The sequence below is a fragment of the Cydia pomonella genome, chromosome 2, assembly GCF_033807575.1.
Source record: "Cydia pomonella isolate Wapato2018A chromosome 2, ilCydPomo1, whole genome shotgun sequence".
Taxonomy (NCBI): domain Eukaryota; kingdom Metazoa; phylum Arthropoda; class Insecta; order Lepidoptera; family Tortricidae; genus Cydia; species Cydia pomonella.
Window position 1 is genome coordinate 7635743 of NC_084704.1, and position 15519 is coordinate 7651261.

At 36.4% G+C, this 15519-nt stretch overlaps 2 protein-coding genes across 6 annotated transcripts in view; one reads left to right on the plus strand and one right to left on the minus strand.

Moving 5' to 3' along the window:
- LOC133532727 (uncharacterized) overlaps positions 1–7219 on the plus strand; it is a 38144-nt gene extending 30925 nt beyond the window's left edge. For 3 of the 5 annotated variants that reach the window (XM_061871510.1, XM_061871536.1, XM_061871518.1), the window contains one exon: positions 3484–7219. In XM_061871510.1, coding sequence (XP_061727494.1) covers positions 3484–3617 — 134 coding nt within the window. In that variant the 3' untranslated portion in view covers positions 3618–7219. The remainder of the gene's footprint in view (positions 1–3483) is intronic. The other 2 variants (XM_061871545.1, XM_061871528.1) reach the window with 1 other exon arrangement.
- Positions 7220–7244: 25 nt separating this feature from the next.
- Positions 7245–13640, minus strand: LOC133532759 (guanine deaminase). The gene is made up of 8 exons (XM_061871555.1): positions 13317–13640; positions 12966–13226; positions 12524–12742; positions 11359–11466; positions 9709–9816; positions 8997–9162; positions 8387–8533; positions 7245–8002 (listed from the first exon to the last, which is right to left on the minus strand). Exons 1-8 carry the CDS (start codon positions 13413–13415, stop codon positions 7773–7775), a joined length of 1338 nt encoding a protein of 445 aa, XP_061727539.1. The 5' UTR covers positions 13416–13640; the 3' UTR covers positions 7245–7772.
- Between the last annotated feature and the right edge of the window lie 1879 nt (positions 13641–15519).

Sequence of the window (15519 nt, forward strand, 5' to 3'; positions counted from 1 at the left end):
TAAGTGATGGTGGGAAAGAGAGGTCGGATCCATTGGGAGCACAGATGGGGGTTGCGCAAGGATCGTCAGTTTCAAATCTGCTGTTCTCGCTGCTCTTAAACGACCTGCCAGACGCTATAAAAGCCGGCGAGGTATTAATGTATGCTGATGATGTTGCTGCAATTGTAACTGCTCCAAATGTCGATGGCATCGAGAAGGTATTAAACGAGACAGCGGCGCAGCTTGCCCATTGGTTCAGAACCAATGGCTTGGCTCTTAATTTACGGAAGACGCATTTCATGCAATTTAATTTATCAGGTCGCCAGGCAGCGCCGCTGGCTATAAACATTGATGGAACGCAACTGGATCAAACTACTAGCACAACTTTCCTGGGCTTTGAAATAGACTCGGGCTTGAAGTGGGATAGTCATGTTGACAAACTGTGCGGCAAAGTAGCTAGCGCGTGCTTTGCTTTAAGTCGAGTCGTCAGGTCTGTGACTCCGCAGGTTGCCCGTACATGCTATTTCGCTACAGTCCACTCGCTTTTACAGTACGGAGCGGAACTCTGGGGGCGCTGCGCTGAGTGGGAGAGAGTTTTTCGCCTCCAGAAACGTGCTATACGCATCATCTCACGAGTGCCGCTAGATACTCCAGCGAAGCTACTGTTTAAAAAACTGGGCATACTCACATTACCCGCAGTAGTCATTATGCAAGTAGCTGTGTACGTGCGTGAACACCTTGCGTTCTATAAAACCAACGCAATGGTACACGAGTACAATACGCGAAACGCTAACAAGCTCGTGGGTATTAGCCATAAACTTGTGAAGTCGTCCAAGCTAACACACGTGATGGGCCCCACGGTCTACAACAGGTTGCCAAGCATTATTACTGAGGCCACAAGTCTGCATAGCTTTAAACGGCGTCTAAAACACTGGCTTATTGAGCGCCCGTTTTATAATTATAATGAATTTTTAATGTATAAGGGCAGTTAGTCCTTTTACACATCAATTTAGATATAATTATTAATTTATTAATCATATATTAATTATTCTGTTTTTTATTATTTCTATTTTACTATTATTAGATATTATCATAATTTCAATGAATTTGTGACTTGACTACTTTTTTTTTAATGTATTAATTGAAAATTTTAATGTTATTTTTTGTAATTTTACCGTGATGTAAGGATTAATTTTTCTGTATAGTAATTCGATGTTGACTTGTAAATTGGCTTTATAAAATAAATGACTATGACTATGACTATGACTAAAATCTGACACGGCGCTCTAATTAATACGAATTTATAAATAGGAGTGTGTTATGATTCAGCACCCTCTCGTGTCTGCCATTACAGGGAATCAAGGTTCTGGTGCTAGGGTGTACAATAAAAAGTCAGCGTTATACATTGATCATCCACGCTGGGTTGGATGTGTTGGCCGTGTGTTAAGATTGCGGGCGCAGTTTGCTTACACCGTAGTACAGAGCAGGTTTCAACGCTTGATGTTGCCGCCGTTGTTACCACAGATACAGAATAAGAACGCCAATCCTAACCACACCACGGTATGTCTTGGGCCTGCTTGTCCCGCTTTTGGCTTTCAACGTCACGTTTGTTTTCCCTTTTCACCGCATGAACACTTCATTTGCATGCTCTATGTTCACTATCGATTGTGTTTTATGTTGGTTGTGTTATGAAAATACATGCATTTGTTTGTTGTTATTGTATTTTTCTATATCATTAGTGCAAATTGTAGAACTAATTAATTACTAATAAATATATAGATTTAAGATTGTTAGTGTGTTATTTATTATTTTTTTCATACAGCTTTCTCATAATGTACTTTTATTGTACTTGAAACAAACAAAACGGATGCTTTTAAAATAATAAAATTGACGATTGATATTGCTTAATTGATATTGTCTATGCCATACAGTGCTCTGGTGGCTTCCTTTGATTTGTATGCTCTATCCGGTAGATTATCGTATGGTTAATGAAATTGAACCATGTGGGCAACTTTTGTGCCTTAATATGTTTAGTACCTTTTTAATTTCCATGGCTTGGCTTGATATGTCAAGATTCCTTAAAAGTACACCACACAAAATGGTAGCATTATTTAATTTATGAAAGGATTAAATGGTAAAATAGTTGGAGTTTGGTAATTTTGATACGCCTCGACAGATGTAAATACATATCATCGCTTAGCTGATAATACCACGTAAGTCAAAAATGGGCCATGACAATTGGTCGCCAAATGTATATGTAATTCAGTTCTTTGTTTCTCTTGAAACGTAAGCAAATCTGACTTGCGCGGTATTGTTAGCTACGATAAGTCTATATACAGTCAAACCACAAACGTTTAGCTAGTAGTTTGACGTCGGTTTATTACAGTCACCTGCAAAATTATCTTGTACAACGAAGCCCGCAAAAATATATGACCCGTTTTTTACTACAATCGCTTCGTGTGAAAGATATTTCTGCAGCTGCGCATATGCTGTAGCTCCCATAAACTCCATTTATGATAATCGTAGGTACTCCTATTATCAATGAAGTATGAATTTACGTATTTAAAATTGCGCTTGCAAAGTAAGGTGCTATCGAAAAAAGTTTAGAACGCTGTGCCGCGAATGTAAAGCATTTGTCAGATGTCTATTATTTCGGCATGCTGTGTATCGATGTTGTGTCAGCACAAGTTCACAAGCCACCGTCATTCAGAATGGTCATTGCATTACGAGTCATGCCACGATTGCCACAAACGTCTCAGTTGCTTGTTTGCTAGGGCCGCTGGTACGTGCGAAGGATATTGTCCTTGCTACAACTTTTCTTATTTTTAGTTTTAGAAGTAATCCTACACAAAACAATCATTGATTTTTTTAAAGCTCATTTCCTTGTACATAATAGAAGTAGTGAACTATTTTCTTTAATAATAATAACATATTTGAATAAAATGTGAACAGTACCTCGAAAGCCTTGCAAGTATTTAGTGAAACTACATAATCTGTTAATTGTTGTATTGTATACATTACAGTGTCAATTGTTCTGTGTAAAAAGTTTTGCTGTAGACTATTTGTATATTTTTATATCTCGCTCCTATTTTGAGTTTTTATGTTAACTTTTTAGCAGCCAATCGAACTTAGAAGTAGGCATTTCGCTTTTTAACGTTCGAAAAATATGAGCTTTCTCACAAAGTACCGAGAATTAACTCGGTATAAATATTACGCTATTTTTCAATAAGATTGTTTTGCTTCTTTGACGATTCTAATGCTATGAAACTACACCAAGTATGGTAGAGATTTGTAGTAGAAAACATTATTGTAAAAAAAGAGTAGGTTTAGTTAATTCGCGTATATTTTACGCTAAAACAGGCACATTCACACACAGAAAGGCTCCAAAGCAAAGCTTGTTCCGGGATTAATAATTTTGGTTCCAAAGTTACAATATGTCATTCTACAACTCTCTACTCAATTGAACACATCCAAAGAGCAATTGACATGTGCATTACCTGGCAGGTGGCGAACGTCGCAGCTCGCGGCGGCGGTCCCGGCGCGCTCGTCTGTGCGCGGGCGGCGCCGCGTGCCGCGCGCTCACGCACTCCGACACTGAGGTCCCGCTCGCTCTCCAGCCTCGTAAAATAACCGCCTGACGCGAGATCACGGTCGACATCACCTACCTAGGAGTGCCTACACCGAAGCGCGCCACGGAACCTGATCTACGGCTTCTTGTTAGTTATCTAAGTCTTCGGCCTCGCAGTGATCGACTATCGCTTCCTTAAGCACACCGCAGGATCTTCATTTAGTCGCTTGGGACCGAGGTCCAGTCGCTCGCCTGTTTAGCGAAATAACCGCCTTACGCGAGATCAAGGTCGACATCACCTACCTCGGAGTGCCTACACCGAAGCGCGCCACGGAACCTGATCTACGGCTTCTTGTTAGTTATCTAAGTCTTCGGCCTCGCAGTGATCGACTGTCGCTTCCTTAAGTATACAACACGATCGTCAGTAAGAATCGTCTGAGTCTGAGAATCGCTCTCTCCAGTCTGTAAAATAACCGCCTGATGCGAGATCACGGTCGGCATCAAATACCTTGGAATGCCCCCAGCGAAAAGCGCCACGAAACCTGATCTAAGGCTTCTTGTTAGCTATCGAAACCTTCGGCCTCGCAGTGAATTACATAATTTTAAACGGTCTTCAACAAAGGATCATTTATTTTGTAAAATTGGCTGACGAGTGACCATGTTACTGAACAGCATCCGAGGCTCCTTGTCAGTTAATATTTTCTTCGGCCTCGAGCTTCGCAGAAGGCGTCTATTGTCCCAGGGAACAGACAGTTATCGAAATTGTCTTATCGAGCACCATTGTCGACGGCGACGCAGATATCGATCTTTCAGCTATTATATTCGAAAGTAATACATTTTTTTTTAATGGAAACGCCATGGAAACCTTCAGATTGCGTATTTCCATAGATCTCAGAGCCTACTTTACCATGAGGAGACCTGTGTTCATAACAAGATGATTAAATAAAACGATATGTTACAACACTTACGAGTACCAAAACGAACTATCTATACCTTTTACAAGGGTAAAGGTAACTCAATGGCAATCTTTCGCTAAGTTCGCGACATTACTAAACTGACTTGTAAACGAGACCCTATCATAATTAAGTCAATTTGTAATAGTTAGTGTTTTCTGTTAGTTTTCATAGTATTGCATTTTTTATGAAGACTAGCATGCTGTTTACCTCTTTTTATTTGCATGACGAAAAAGCTATATAGTATATAGAACATCATCACAAATGTTACATTGATAATTGTAATGAGTGGTGAGCCGCATCGCAATAAGTTCAGCATTAATTTACAATATGTAGGTAGCCTTTTAAATCTTGAAGTCTCATACGATTTGTTTCTCGACTTAAATTACGAAATAGGTGGGCAGGTATGCATTTTAATGATTTGTTTTACACTCTTGTTCAGTTATTTTAAAATACTTAACATGTTTACCGTAAGATAGTACAGGAAATAAAGAGCATTGTAGATTCTTTTAAACCGTAGACTTTGTTACATAAGCCTTTGTTCGATTGTGCTATTGATATAACGTTGTAAACATAATATATTATCGAATTTATTACGAAAATTGATCGCTTAGTTATAACCTATAACCTATATTAATTATAGAGGTTTAGCTATGTTTGGAGAAATAATTGATTATTAACGAAGTACCCGATTACTTCGATATCACAATGTTTAATACATTCCTGTAAATATTTAACGTAGCTAGATATAATTAGATAGTGTTTAACTCAAAATAATCTTACCATTGCTATTTCTATGGAAGATGGTAAATTACGAACAAAATATTTTATTTTCTATCTTATATTTTATTTCGTTTTATATTCTGTTCTACCTCATTCATCAATTAATCATTCAAGCGAGTTTTGCTCATATTTCGATTATATTCCAATAGTTCCCTAGTCCGTAAAAATCGGATTGTTCAGTTTTCCTTATTTTTAAAACGGAGATAGTAATTTATGGTATTCGCCAAAATTTGAGCCAGACGCAAAAGACTGAAATTTTTAGTAATAACTTTGATACTTTTTTAAATCCCTTCATATTAAACCTAACACATGATGTTAATTCAACAAGTATACCTCCTGAATTTATAACTATTATTGGATAGTACAAAATTGAGTTTGTTATTCCGGAACCACAGGAGTATTTTTATAAATTCTTCATTGCAATGTGAGGTGCTAGGAGGATTGTGAAAAGTTTTCTATTGTAGCTTGTGTGTCAGCGAAACTTCGTTTATTAGCGGCATAAAGTATTCGTCCCTCCCGTACTTACTAGGCAGAAAGGGAAAAAAATGCTTATATGTCGGTGATAATCTCTGTTGTCCATAAACTCTGTTATTCAAATTATGCTCGCGTTACTAATTTACTTTATTAAAAAACTTAAATCATTGTTATGCACATTGGTTCACACATGATGTGTTAGTTATATAATATATATTTAAGACTGTTTAGGTTAGTTTATTCAATGCAAGTCAAAAGACATGTAATTGTTTAACATATGAGACTAAACTTCAGAACATGATCTGATTGCTTCAATATTATTTAGTAAGATGTTAGAAGACAGCAATTTATGTTTTATACATATGTAAGTAGGTTTTAAGCAGTTGTTAAGCCTACTTTTCGTTGCCTGATAAAACCATCACACTCATTGTTTTTATATCATCAAATATTGATATAGCTATATATTTATGCGTAATGTGACATTACGCTTGTTATATAACGAATATTAAACAAATTGGTGGTTTTTGTGTGATACCTGTTGTCCTGTGGCCATACTGTAGCGGGAAGGGCGTAGTGTTCCGAATACCGCTAGAAGGGTTGTTTGTTAGCCTACTTAGATGTGTATGTTGTAAAGTATAAGAACGGGCTTGCATCTCTCGGATTTGCACGCCCACGTTCCTGTGTTCATTGAGTAGTGTTAGGGAAACAATTGTAATAGATAACTAGTATTGTCGCGTATGACAGTGGCGCGACCTACCATCAGCCACACACTGTTAACCCAGCAACAATAACATGATATGTATCATCCAGTAAGCAGTTAAGTGTGTTGCTGTTGGTACTTGCTGCTTTTGCTACCATGAGCGCGCTTTACGAAATAGTATATAAAAGCCGTGGTAGCGACAGTAAACATTTTTTTTTAATAAATTAACCATTAGTGTATTACTTTATGATTCAATGCGTCCTATTTTTTTTTAGATAAAATTATATTTGTCATGTTTAACATAGCTATATTCTACTATTTTGTACAATAACGTATAAGTTGCTCTAAATGTAGATAGATTATTTTTGATTTTATAAGACTGTTTATGTTATTACTTATATAATTTATTAATGACACTCGAATACTTGAATGTCAGATCATTCCACCGACTTAAGTATTTTTCAACAACACCAGTTGCATTTGAGTATTATAATTCTTTTTTCATTAACTTTTATAAGAGATCTCAAAGCTTTAACAAAATAATAACAGTGTTACTATAAAAGCATTTCTGTATAATATTTTTATTACTAAACGTAACGGAAATTCATTAACTTTCTTTGACATTATAAAATGTATTTCTGAAATTAATTGGAATCCAATTTAATATTGATTCTTGATAGTATTAAATATGGTATTTCGCTAATTAATTTCAGTTGTTATTGTCACATTATTTGCACATTTTCTACACAAATTATAAAGAAATTACACGAGAATAAAAAAGAATAAATTAAAGTATGGCATTTCATTTATTGATTTCCAGCGACATACCTATCTAATATAACTAATATATTATCTGTTCAATAAAGTGCGGCCACCGGAAACGAATAGTTCCAGTCATTGATTCTCAATTTATCAATGTATTTTTATCTGTACATCTACCACTGGTTTGACACTGTCATAAATGGGTTATTCCCACTAGTTACCACCAAGTTGTTACCTGTGGTAACTACTGGGAATTTTTTCCCACATTTTACCACTGGTAATTTCCCAGTAGTTACTAGTGATAAAAGGTGGGAAAAAAATTCCCAGTAGTTACCACTGGTAACAACTTGGCGGTAACTAGTGGGAATAACCTTCATAAATGCTAGCGTAAATGTTACTTACTTTCTATGCATCTCGCTCGTACTGGCATATTAGTGCGAGCGAGTTGTATAGAAAGTAAATTACGTAGACGTTAGCGTATATGTCAGTATTGAGTTTCTCGTGGTACACTACTGTACTCGGCAGTAGTATTTACCAACGTACTTGATATTTCTCAATTGCTTATATCTTTTACCAATTCTCCCTTAACATAAACCTGCAAGATGTTTCTATCATCGGCCAGATGCACGAACTTCTGCAAGAGATTTGTGACGCGTTCCTCTTCATTCTTGGCCACGGAGTACTCGTGCTGATCGATGTTGCCGGCGGCGTACACGTCCACCAGAAGAGCATCGAGTTCTTTGCCCACTTGGAAGTTCCCGATTTTGTGATCCAGATTTAGAGCTGTGGAGTGAACATTACAATTAGCTTGAAATGTGACTGTGAGGATAAAGATCGAGGAGAATTGTGCTGCAAGTGATCACTGTACGATTTCAAACCCTCGACTTACAGTAATTTATGGGATAACACTGGTTATCTACCGGGTAAATTTGTTGTTCCTGATGATAGATTGGTACCTGATATCAAATGATATTTAAATCAATTTAATTACTTTTGTGGAAGTATTTTCACTGTGCAATAACTGCCGTTATTTAGCCCCTTACTGCATACGAGTATAATAAAAACATATTTGTTTAAATTTGAACTTTAATAGTTGTCAATAGAGTTGAATATCATATCCGCCATATATAGCTTCGTATGCGGTTAAGGGTAAAGGTAATTATTTACCTTCAGCGCCTCCCATAGTCGCTAAGTAAAACGCTTCCTTCCAGCTAATGGCGTTGTCTCCTCCCGCCTGCAGGTCCAGATGCGTGGACACGTCCATGCTCCTGCGCATAGCGTCTAGTATCGACGTGCTGTCGCCGCCTGACACGTCTGTAGGTACCATAAGAACCTTATTAACATAGGTATAAAGAACAAAATCGCATTACGAGTTAGACATGATATCCTCTGGCCTGATGAGGATTATATGTAAATGTACATACATTACAGCTTCTATAGAAATCGCTAAATTTAGCATTTTATACTAAGATAATCTTACTATGATTATAGTATTTTTCAAACAGCATGGATACTATGACAGATGTCATCACAGTATAATGATATTGCGAGATTTATGCGTTTTCATCAACAAGCTAAATTGTTGTCATGTCTGAAGGAACCTCTATCTAGGCGGGGCTAGTATAGCTGATCGCTGACAAAAAAAAATCTTTCTTTGTTATAAAGGGGTTATTCCCACTACTTACCACCAAGCCTCACAGTTACTGATAGAGAAACGTAGATTTTGTTACAACCTAGAACAACGGCTTGGCAGCGCAGTATTCGACCATATATATACCTGTCCCCAAACCCACGCGCAGCCCGCGCTGGCGGTATTTGCGCACGGGGCACAGCCCGGAGCGCAGCCGCGTGTTAGACGCGGGGCAGTGCGCTAGCGACACTCCTCGCGCCGCCAGCAGCGACATCTCTGCTTCGGTTAGATGGATCGCGTGGGCCATGATGCACTGAAATTAAAAACATAGCTGCAGGTAGTAGGTATAATTTAAGAGTCGGGATATTAAACAAGTTATGACCGTTATTTCTTGCAATCAATATAGCGCAACCTAATTTTATTGCTTTTATGTTGTTCTTTTACCAAAGCAACACGACTCCGCTGGCTCGGTCACTTGGAGAGAATGGGAGAGGATCGAGTTGTGAGAAGAGCGTATGTGGGGCATCCAGGTGGAAAATCCGTCTGGGCGTCCCAGATACCGCTGGAGTGACGAAGCCCTAAAAGACCTGTCCGCCCTGGGAGTACCTACCCAGCTTGCGTGAAGTGGTGCAGAAGGGCAGAGTGGCGTTCTCTGGTGTCAGAGGCAAATATCCTTTTTGGGTCACTGAGCCAGTGAAGTAAGTAGGTAAGAAAACAATGTTGTTTGTACTTTTTTACCTCACAAGACCATACAAGCGCTTAATAAACAAGATGTCGCTAGTGCTCACCCCACACTCTATACGTGAACAGGACAGCTCATAAGCAAACTATATTGTATGTACTTTGTAAAAATATTTACCTTGTTATTGAGGAGTTCACTTTTGTCGTATACATCTCCATAACTTGTGCAAGATGGGTACATTTCTAACACATATTCTATTTCCTTCAGGTTCTCAGATATGTGACTCTGAAACAATAACAATACATTTATTATGTTTGTTACATAAATTGCAGTAAGCACACGTAATCTGCTATTTGGCTTAAATTTTGAATAAGGTCATGTGGGGTAAGACACTTTATTTTGCTCGGGGCATGATAAACAGTATGAGGATTCCCTACAAGTGTTTCTTTTGCCCCAATGTTTCTCTTAGGCACTGGTCCCACCGCCGGCTACAAACTATAAGCGAGTGAAATTATAAACTACAAACTAGTGGGCGAGCGGCGAGAAGCGAGTATAGTTTTACTAGTTTAGACGCTGAGCTATAAGCGAGTGTTTGCGTGCGACGGGCGATTACTCGCTCTACTAGCTCAGCCGGGTGGCCCAGCATAAAGGTAAAAAACTTAAGAGGGCCCTATTCGCCAATGACCTATAAATTTTTGACAAACTTTTTTATTATGTCTATCGATTCTATTCCTATCCAGTATCAATAGTTTCCGTGGGTCAGCTTTCGGTAATGTACAAAAAAGTCAGAAATAAAAAAAAATGTTTTCGTACATTTACTATGAAGAAAAATTTACAATTGAGTGTTACAAAAATAGGTACCTTATTAGTGCGGTAGAGACAGGTAGATGCGATTAACCCGCAATTTTTTCCTTAATATAATAAGTTCGATCGACCACTTGCAAAGTATGGTTAACTATGTACAAGGTATATTTAATTGCCGCAGCCAAGGTGTTTAAAAAAAGGAAATCCTAATCAAAATGTTTGTTAAATAAATCGATCTCTTTCAATTGGCACATGGCACACGTCAAAATCTATCAATCTAAAAAAAGTATAGAATTTTTTCATTTTCGTATAAGCACTTGCTTATGCTCGGCCTCCTAAGGAATGAAATCTTGATATCCTCGGAAAAAATCACTTACTTATGTTTATACTATCACCGAGAAAAGTGGCTTGCTTCCATCTAAAATTGCCACTGCCACTACACACACGCTTTTATAAAATACATCATCATCGTCATCCGAACTGGACAACAAAGATAGTTCATATGATTGTTTTAAATTCATTGTACTAAATACGTGCACTCGCATCCACCTCTTAAGGTAAAATGATCGGTCTGATCGCCAAGCAGGCACCGGCGAGTACCGCTGAGCTAGTTTTATAGTCGATAGCTTTTATCGCGGCGGTCAACTAAAACTTTTAGAAAACAGTGGTCCCACCGCCAACTATCAGCGAGCTCGGCTATCAACTAGTAAAATTATGTACTAGAAACAGTTGACAATCAGCGGGCGGCTAGTAAACATTGTATGGAATTATCGCTTACTCGCCGGGCGGTGGGAGAGTGCTTCGCCGGCGGTGTGAACAAGCCAGCTATGAACTATAAATATATATCTCTCTCTTTTATTTACACGAAAGCGATTATCTTTTGTTCGTTTCTTGAGCTAGAAAATAGCCGATAGTTCATAGCTTACACGCTCGCGGTGGGACCAGTGCCTTACCCCATCTGAACCTTACATTTTGTTAGGCAGGTGCCCATGTAAGGCAGGTTCTAATTATAAGTCATCTAACCTGGATCCTGCAGTCATACTTCTGGGCTATCTTTGCCAAACCAGTCATCAGAGGCCCATCACAACTTACTGCAAACCTTGGTGTTATTACTGGCTGCACCAAGTCATTCTGAAAATAAAAAATTAAATATTTTACAAATTTAATTTCAAGTACTATACACTATAGCAAGTAGTAGTAGTAATAGCACTTATTTGAAAACATTCGTGACTTAATGTCTGCGTGATATCTCACACTAATAGGTACATAATTATTATATATGTATATGTATGTTTATTTATATATATTGAATATGTATATGTAGGTATAATTAAAATATATATTTGTGTAAGTAAAGTATCATAGTAGTCTCGACTTGTGTCTATTTCCATATCGACTCTTTACAATCTTGCACCAAACTAACTATTTCTGTTTAGCCCAATTGACTGGTAGAGAATGCCTGAAGGCGTTAAGTCCGCCATTTGTACTCTTTTTGTAAATTTGTGCAATAAAGTTTAAACAAACAAACAAACTATAGCATAGAGAATTTGAAATAGCTTTTTTTAGAAAGAAAGCTTTGTAGCTACATAAATTTTTAATTCAATTTATAACTTTTAGAACGTCATTTGAATTTGATCCTTATTCTTTCACTGATATGTGTTAAATTTGTCAAACATCAAAAAGTGGCGCCATCTATCTTACCGGGTACAATCTAAAGGTAACGGCGCCATCTCTCTAAACGATAAGGTATAGCATACATACCTTTGGCCTTTGATCTATTAGATGGCACCACTTTTTGATATTTAACAAATTTAACACATATCAGTGAAAGAACAACGTTTAAAGTCTACTGTGGCTGTGGTAAATTTATTGTGGCTAAAAAGTGTTCTTTGACAATCGACCTCTAAAATTGCCAAAGAAAAAACGACCTTAAAATAATACATTTAGAATGGAATTTTCTTCTCTTAGCTGATCTGATATCGCGTTATTTAAAACTGAAGTAGTTTTACAGGCAGGTTTTATTGGTCAGAATATTATTGCCAAGTGTGTCAATTCATTTAACTGTAAAATTGAAAATTATAGGTAGCTAGTTTTATAATATTGAGCCTTTTGTAAATTTCATTTTATAAATATGCTCCATTAAAAATAACCTGACCTGATCCTTAAAGAAGCAACTTTATACACTGACCTTATAAGACAAAATAGTTTGCACAAACTTCTCCACTTGGTCCAACTCAGTAGTGGTCTCATTATAATATCCGGCATCATTCTTGAGGTTCATGCTGACTTTCCCTACCAGTGCCCTTTGTTTATGTTTCAGCACAGTCTTCGCCAGCTCAATAGTTCCTTCAAGATGCAGAGAGCCAAAGTAGCAGGCGGTTGTGGTGCCATTGGCTAGAAGTCTTTGCTACAAACATGGTAAGATTTTATTTAGTAATTAGAAATAATATTGTGTATTAATTCCTGTTACATAATTCTTTGCTTCTAAAATATGTATTTCAAAAAATGCAGAAATCACTCTGAATTGAAATGATTGTTGTTTGAGAGATAATTTTGGTAGGATTATGGTTAAGGGCTGCTCTTAGCTTGTTTGAATTATTAACTATGGGTAAAATGAATTGTTTACTTACCACAACCTTATCGTAAACCTTGGCAGCAAATTCCACATCTTTATACTGGCTTTCCAGGGGGAAAGTGTATTTGTCCAACCATTCTAACAAAGGTCTGTCGAGACCAATGCCCAAGTTAGGGAACTGCGGGGCATGAGTATGGCAGTCCACAAACCCAGGTATTAGCAGCTGATCTGCTTTCAAAGTTATGGTTTTGTAATCAGTAAATGCTCCGGATTCTTGTAAGGACTTATAATCTTCATTTGAACCCAATTTAATAATCTGAAATAATAAAGTGAACAAAACTTTAGTCAGTAAAGCTATATAAAACAATTCTGCCAAATTTAATAACAAGTAGTTCCACCTCTTTACCTTTCCATTCTCAGTGGCCAAGTAGCCGGCAAATGACAAATTTTTAAATGAAGACGATGATACAATAGATCCAAGAAACACTTTTTTTGTTCCAGACATTATGACACAAGAACCACTTGACCAACTAGTCACACGCACATGGATTAACTAGGTATGTTTTGACAACTATTATCATTTATCTTACGAAACTCACAAGTTTACAATTTATAACCATTCTAAGCGATTTGATAATATTTGTTGTTATTGATAACATATTTGTTTCTAAGACAGATTCACAAAACATGTCCATCTCTTCCTGTCCCTAGCATAATAGACACTGAAAGGAAGAGACAACAAGCTCATATTATTAGTATTATTATAGATGAGATAATTTCCGACATTCCAACTGTCAATGTACAGCGCGGGCGATGACCTCTCACTAGACCAGAGGTTGAACAAAAATGGGTTTCGATAATATTAAAGTTTTTTCTTTTTTGATATGTCATTGGGAGTATGTTAAATAATACTTTGGTAAAAAGTTAGAAATTTTAAGGTTGAGCTTTCGGTTATATTTGAATATTTTAATTTTTGCTAATAACTAAGTAAATATAGAATTAAAGTTACAGAAAACTTTAGCATATCGAATAACACTTCAATTTATGTACAATTTTCAGTTTTTAGAAATCTGGAACAGCTGCTTTCTGGTAAACGTAAAAACACGAGTTATTTTGTAAATATAGAATTAGAGTTGCTGATATTGCAAAATTACGATATTATCGATCAACTTAGTATTCTAGTAAAAAGTTAGACATGTAGACAATGTGCTTGTCTAGATATTGATTTCAGGTTAAGCAGTATAGCTAATATTGAATTAAAGTTTGTAGAGTTAATAATAATCGATCATCAACAATGATCTCAGTTACTAAACAAAAATTTAGAAATATAAAATCACGGCGACACTCATTACTGATATGTATGCATTCCTTGCTTATATAAATAGTGTAGGAAATGAAGCAAGTCGTTGTATGGAGACCCATGCATTAATTTATCAGTCGATGAAATTTTGCTTGGTTATTGTATAGTATGAGTCGAAACTAACATATAAATATCCAAAAAAAAAAACACTTCTAAGTTAGGTATTTATACGTAAAAATATAAATCTGTTTATATTTTTAACCGAGTAATTCCTCTGTCCAAAATTATTTTACCAAATAAGTTATTTGTATCAGTATGTAATACTAGAAAAAAATCTAAAAATTTTGTCAAACATGTGATTTTTTTTAAATGATAATTCCTTTTTTTGACGCTCATTTTCATCGGAAAATTGCTCTGTCATTTTTTTCTTCTTATATGATCTTAGAATATAATTTGGCGTAGTGGGTAAGAATATCCAAAAAAAATACATACCCAAATGTATGTATTTTACAACTATTAAAAACTGAGAGTGGAAAATTTCTCAGCCTGTATTCTTTTTAAATATATACTAAGTAGTCACGTATACACTTAAATTCAAAATATCCAAAAGAAATATCATCCAGAACACCGAAATTTTTGAAGCGAAGATAAATCCATCCCGCGGTTACGCAATAATGTACCGTCTTCCCTTAGCAGGTAAGTGCAGATTAGTGTCCTTGTGCTACTAGTACGACCCGACCGCGTGACCCGCAGTCCACACTTAAGAAGGGAGTTGTCGTTGTCACTGATGTGTGAGTCTGTGAGTCTTTACACTACATTTAGTGATTTTTGCGTTTTCTTTGTACCGAATAATATATACAGTTTTATATAACATTGATTAGAATAATATCACGCTAAAGACGTTAATAACAACCGACGTCAAAAACAACTAGGTTCTAGAATTTTTGCCACGTAATAAAGATTACCTACTTATTGTATGCTTATCGTTAATAAATTGCGATATCTTAAAACTTAACCGTCGAGATCTTTAAAACTACTGAACCAGTTTTGATGAAACTTGTACTATAAGGTTTAAAGGTCCCTTTTTTCAGTTTTTCTTAAATAACTCATAAACGGTGGCCCATAGCAAAAAATGTTCTTTAACGTAAATAATATATATAAAATTGCCTAATCGAAAGATTCAGTGCACTTTTTCGCTAGGATCAACATTTAAAAAATATTAAAGCGGGAAAGTTAGTTAAAATCAATTTTATGGTCCATTTTACTATATTTTCGTGAATAACCCATAAATAGCAAAAACCTTGTAAAA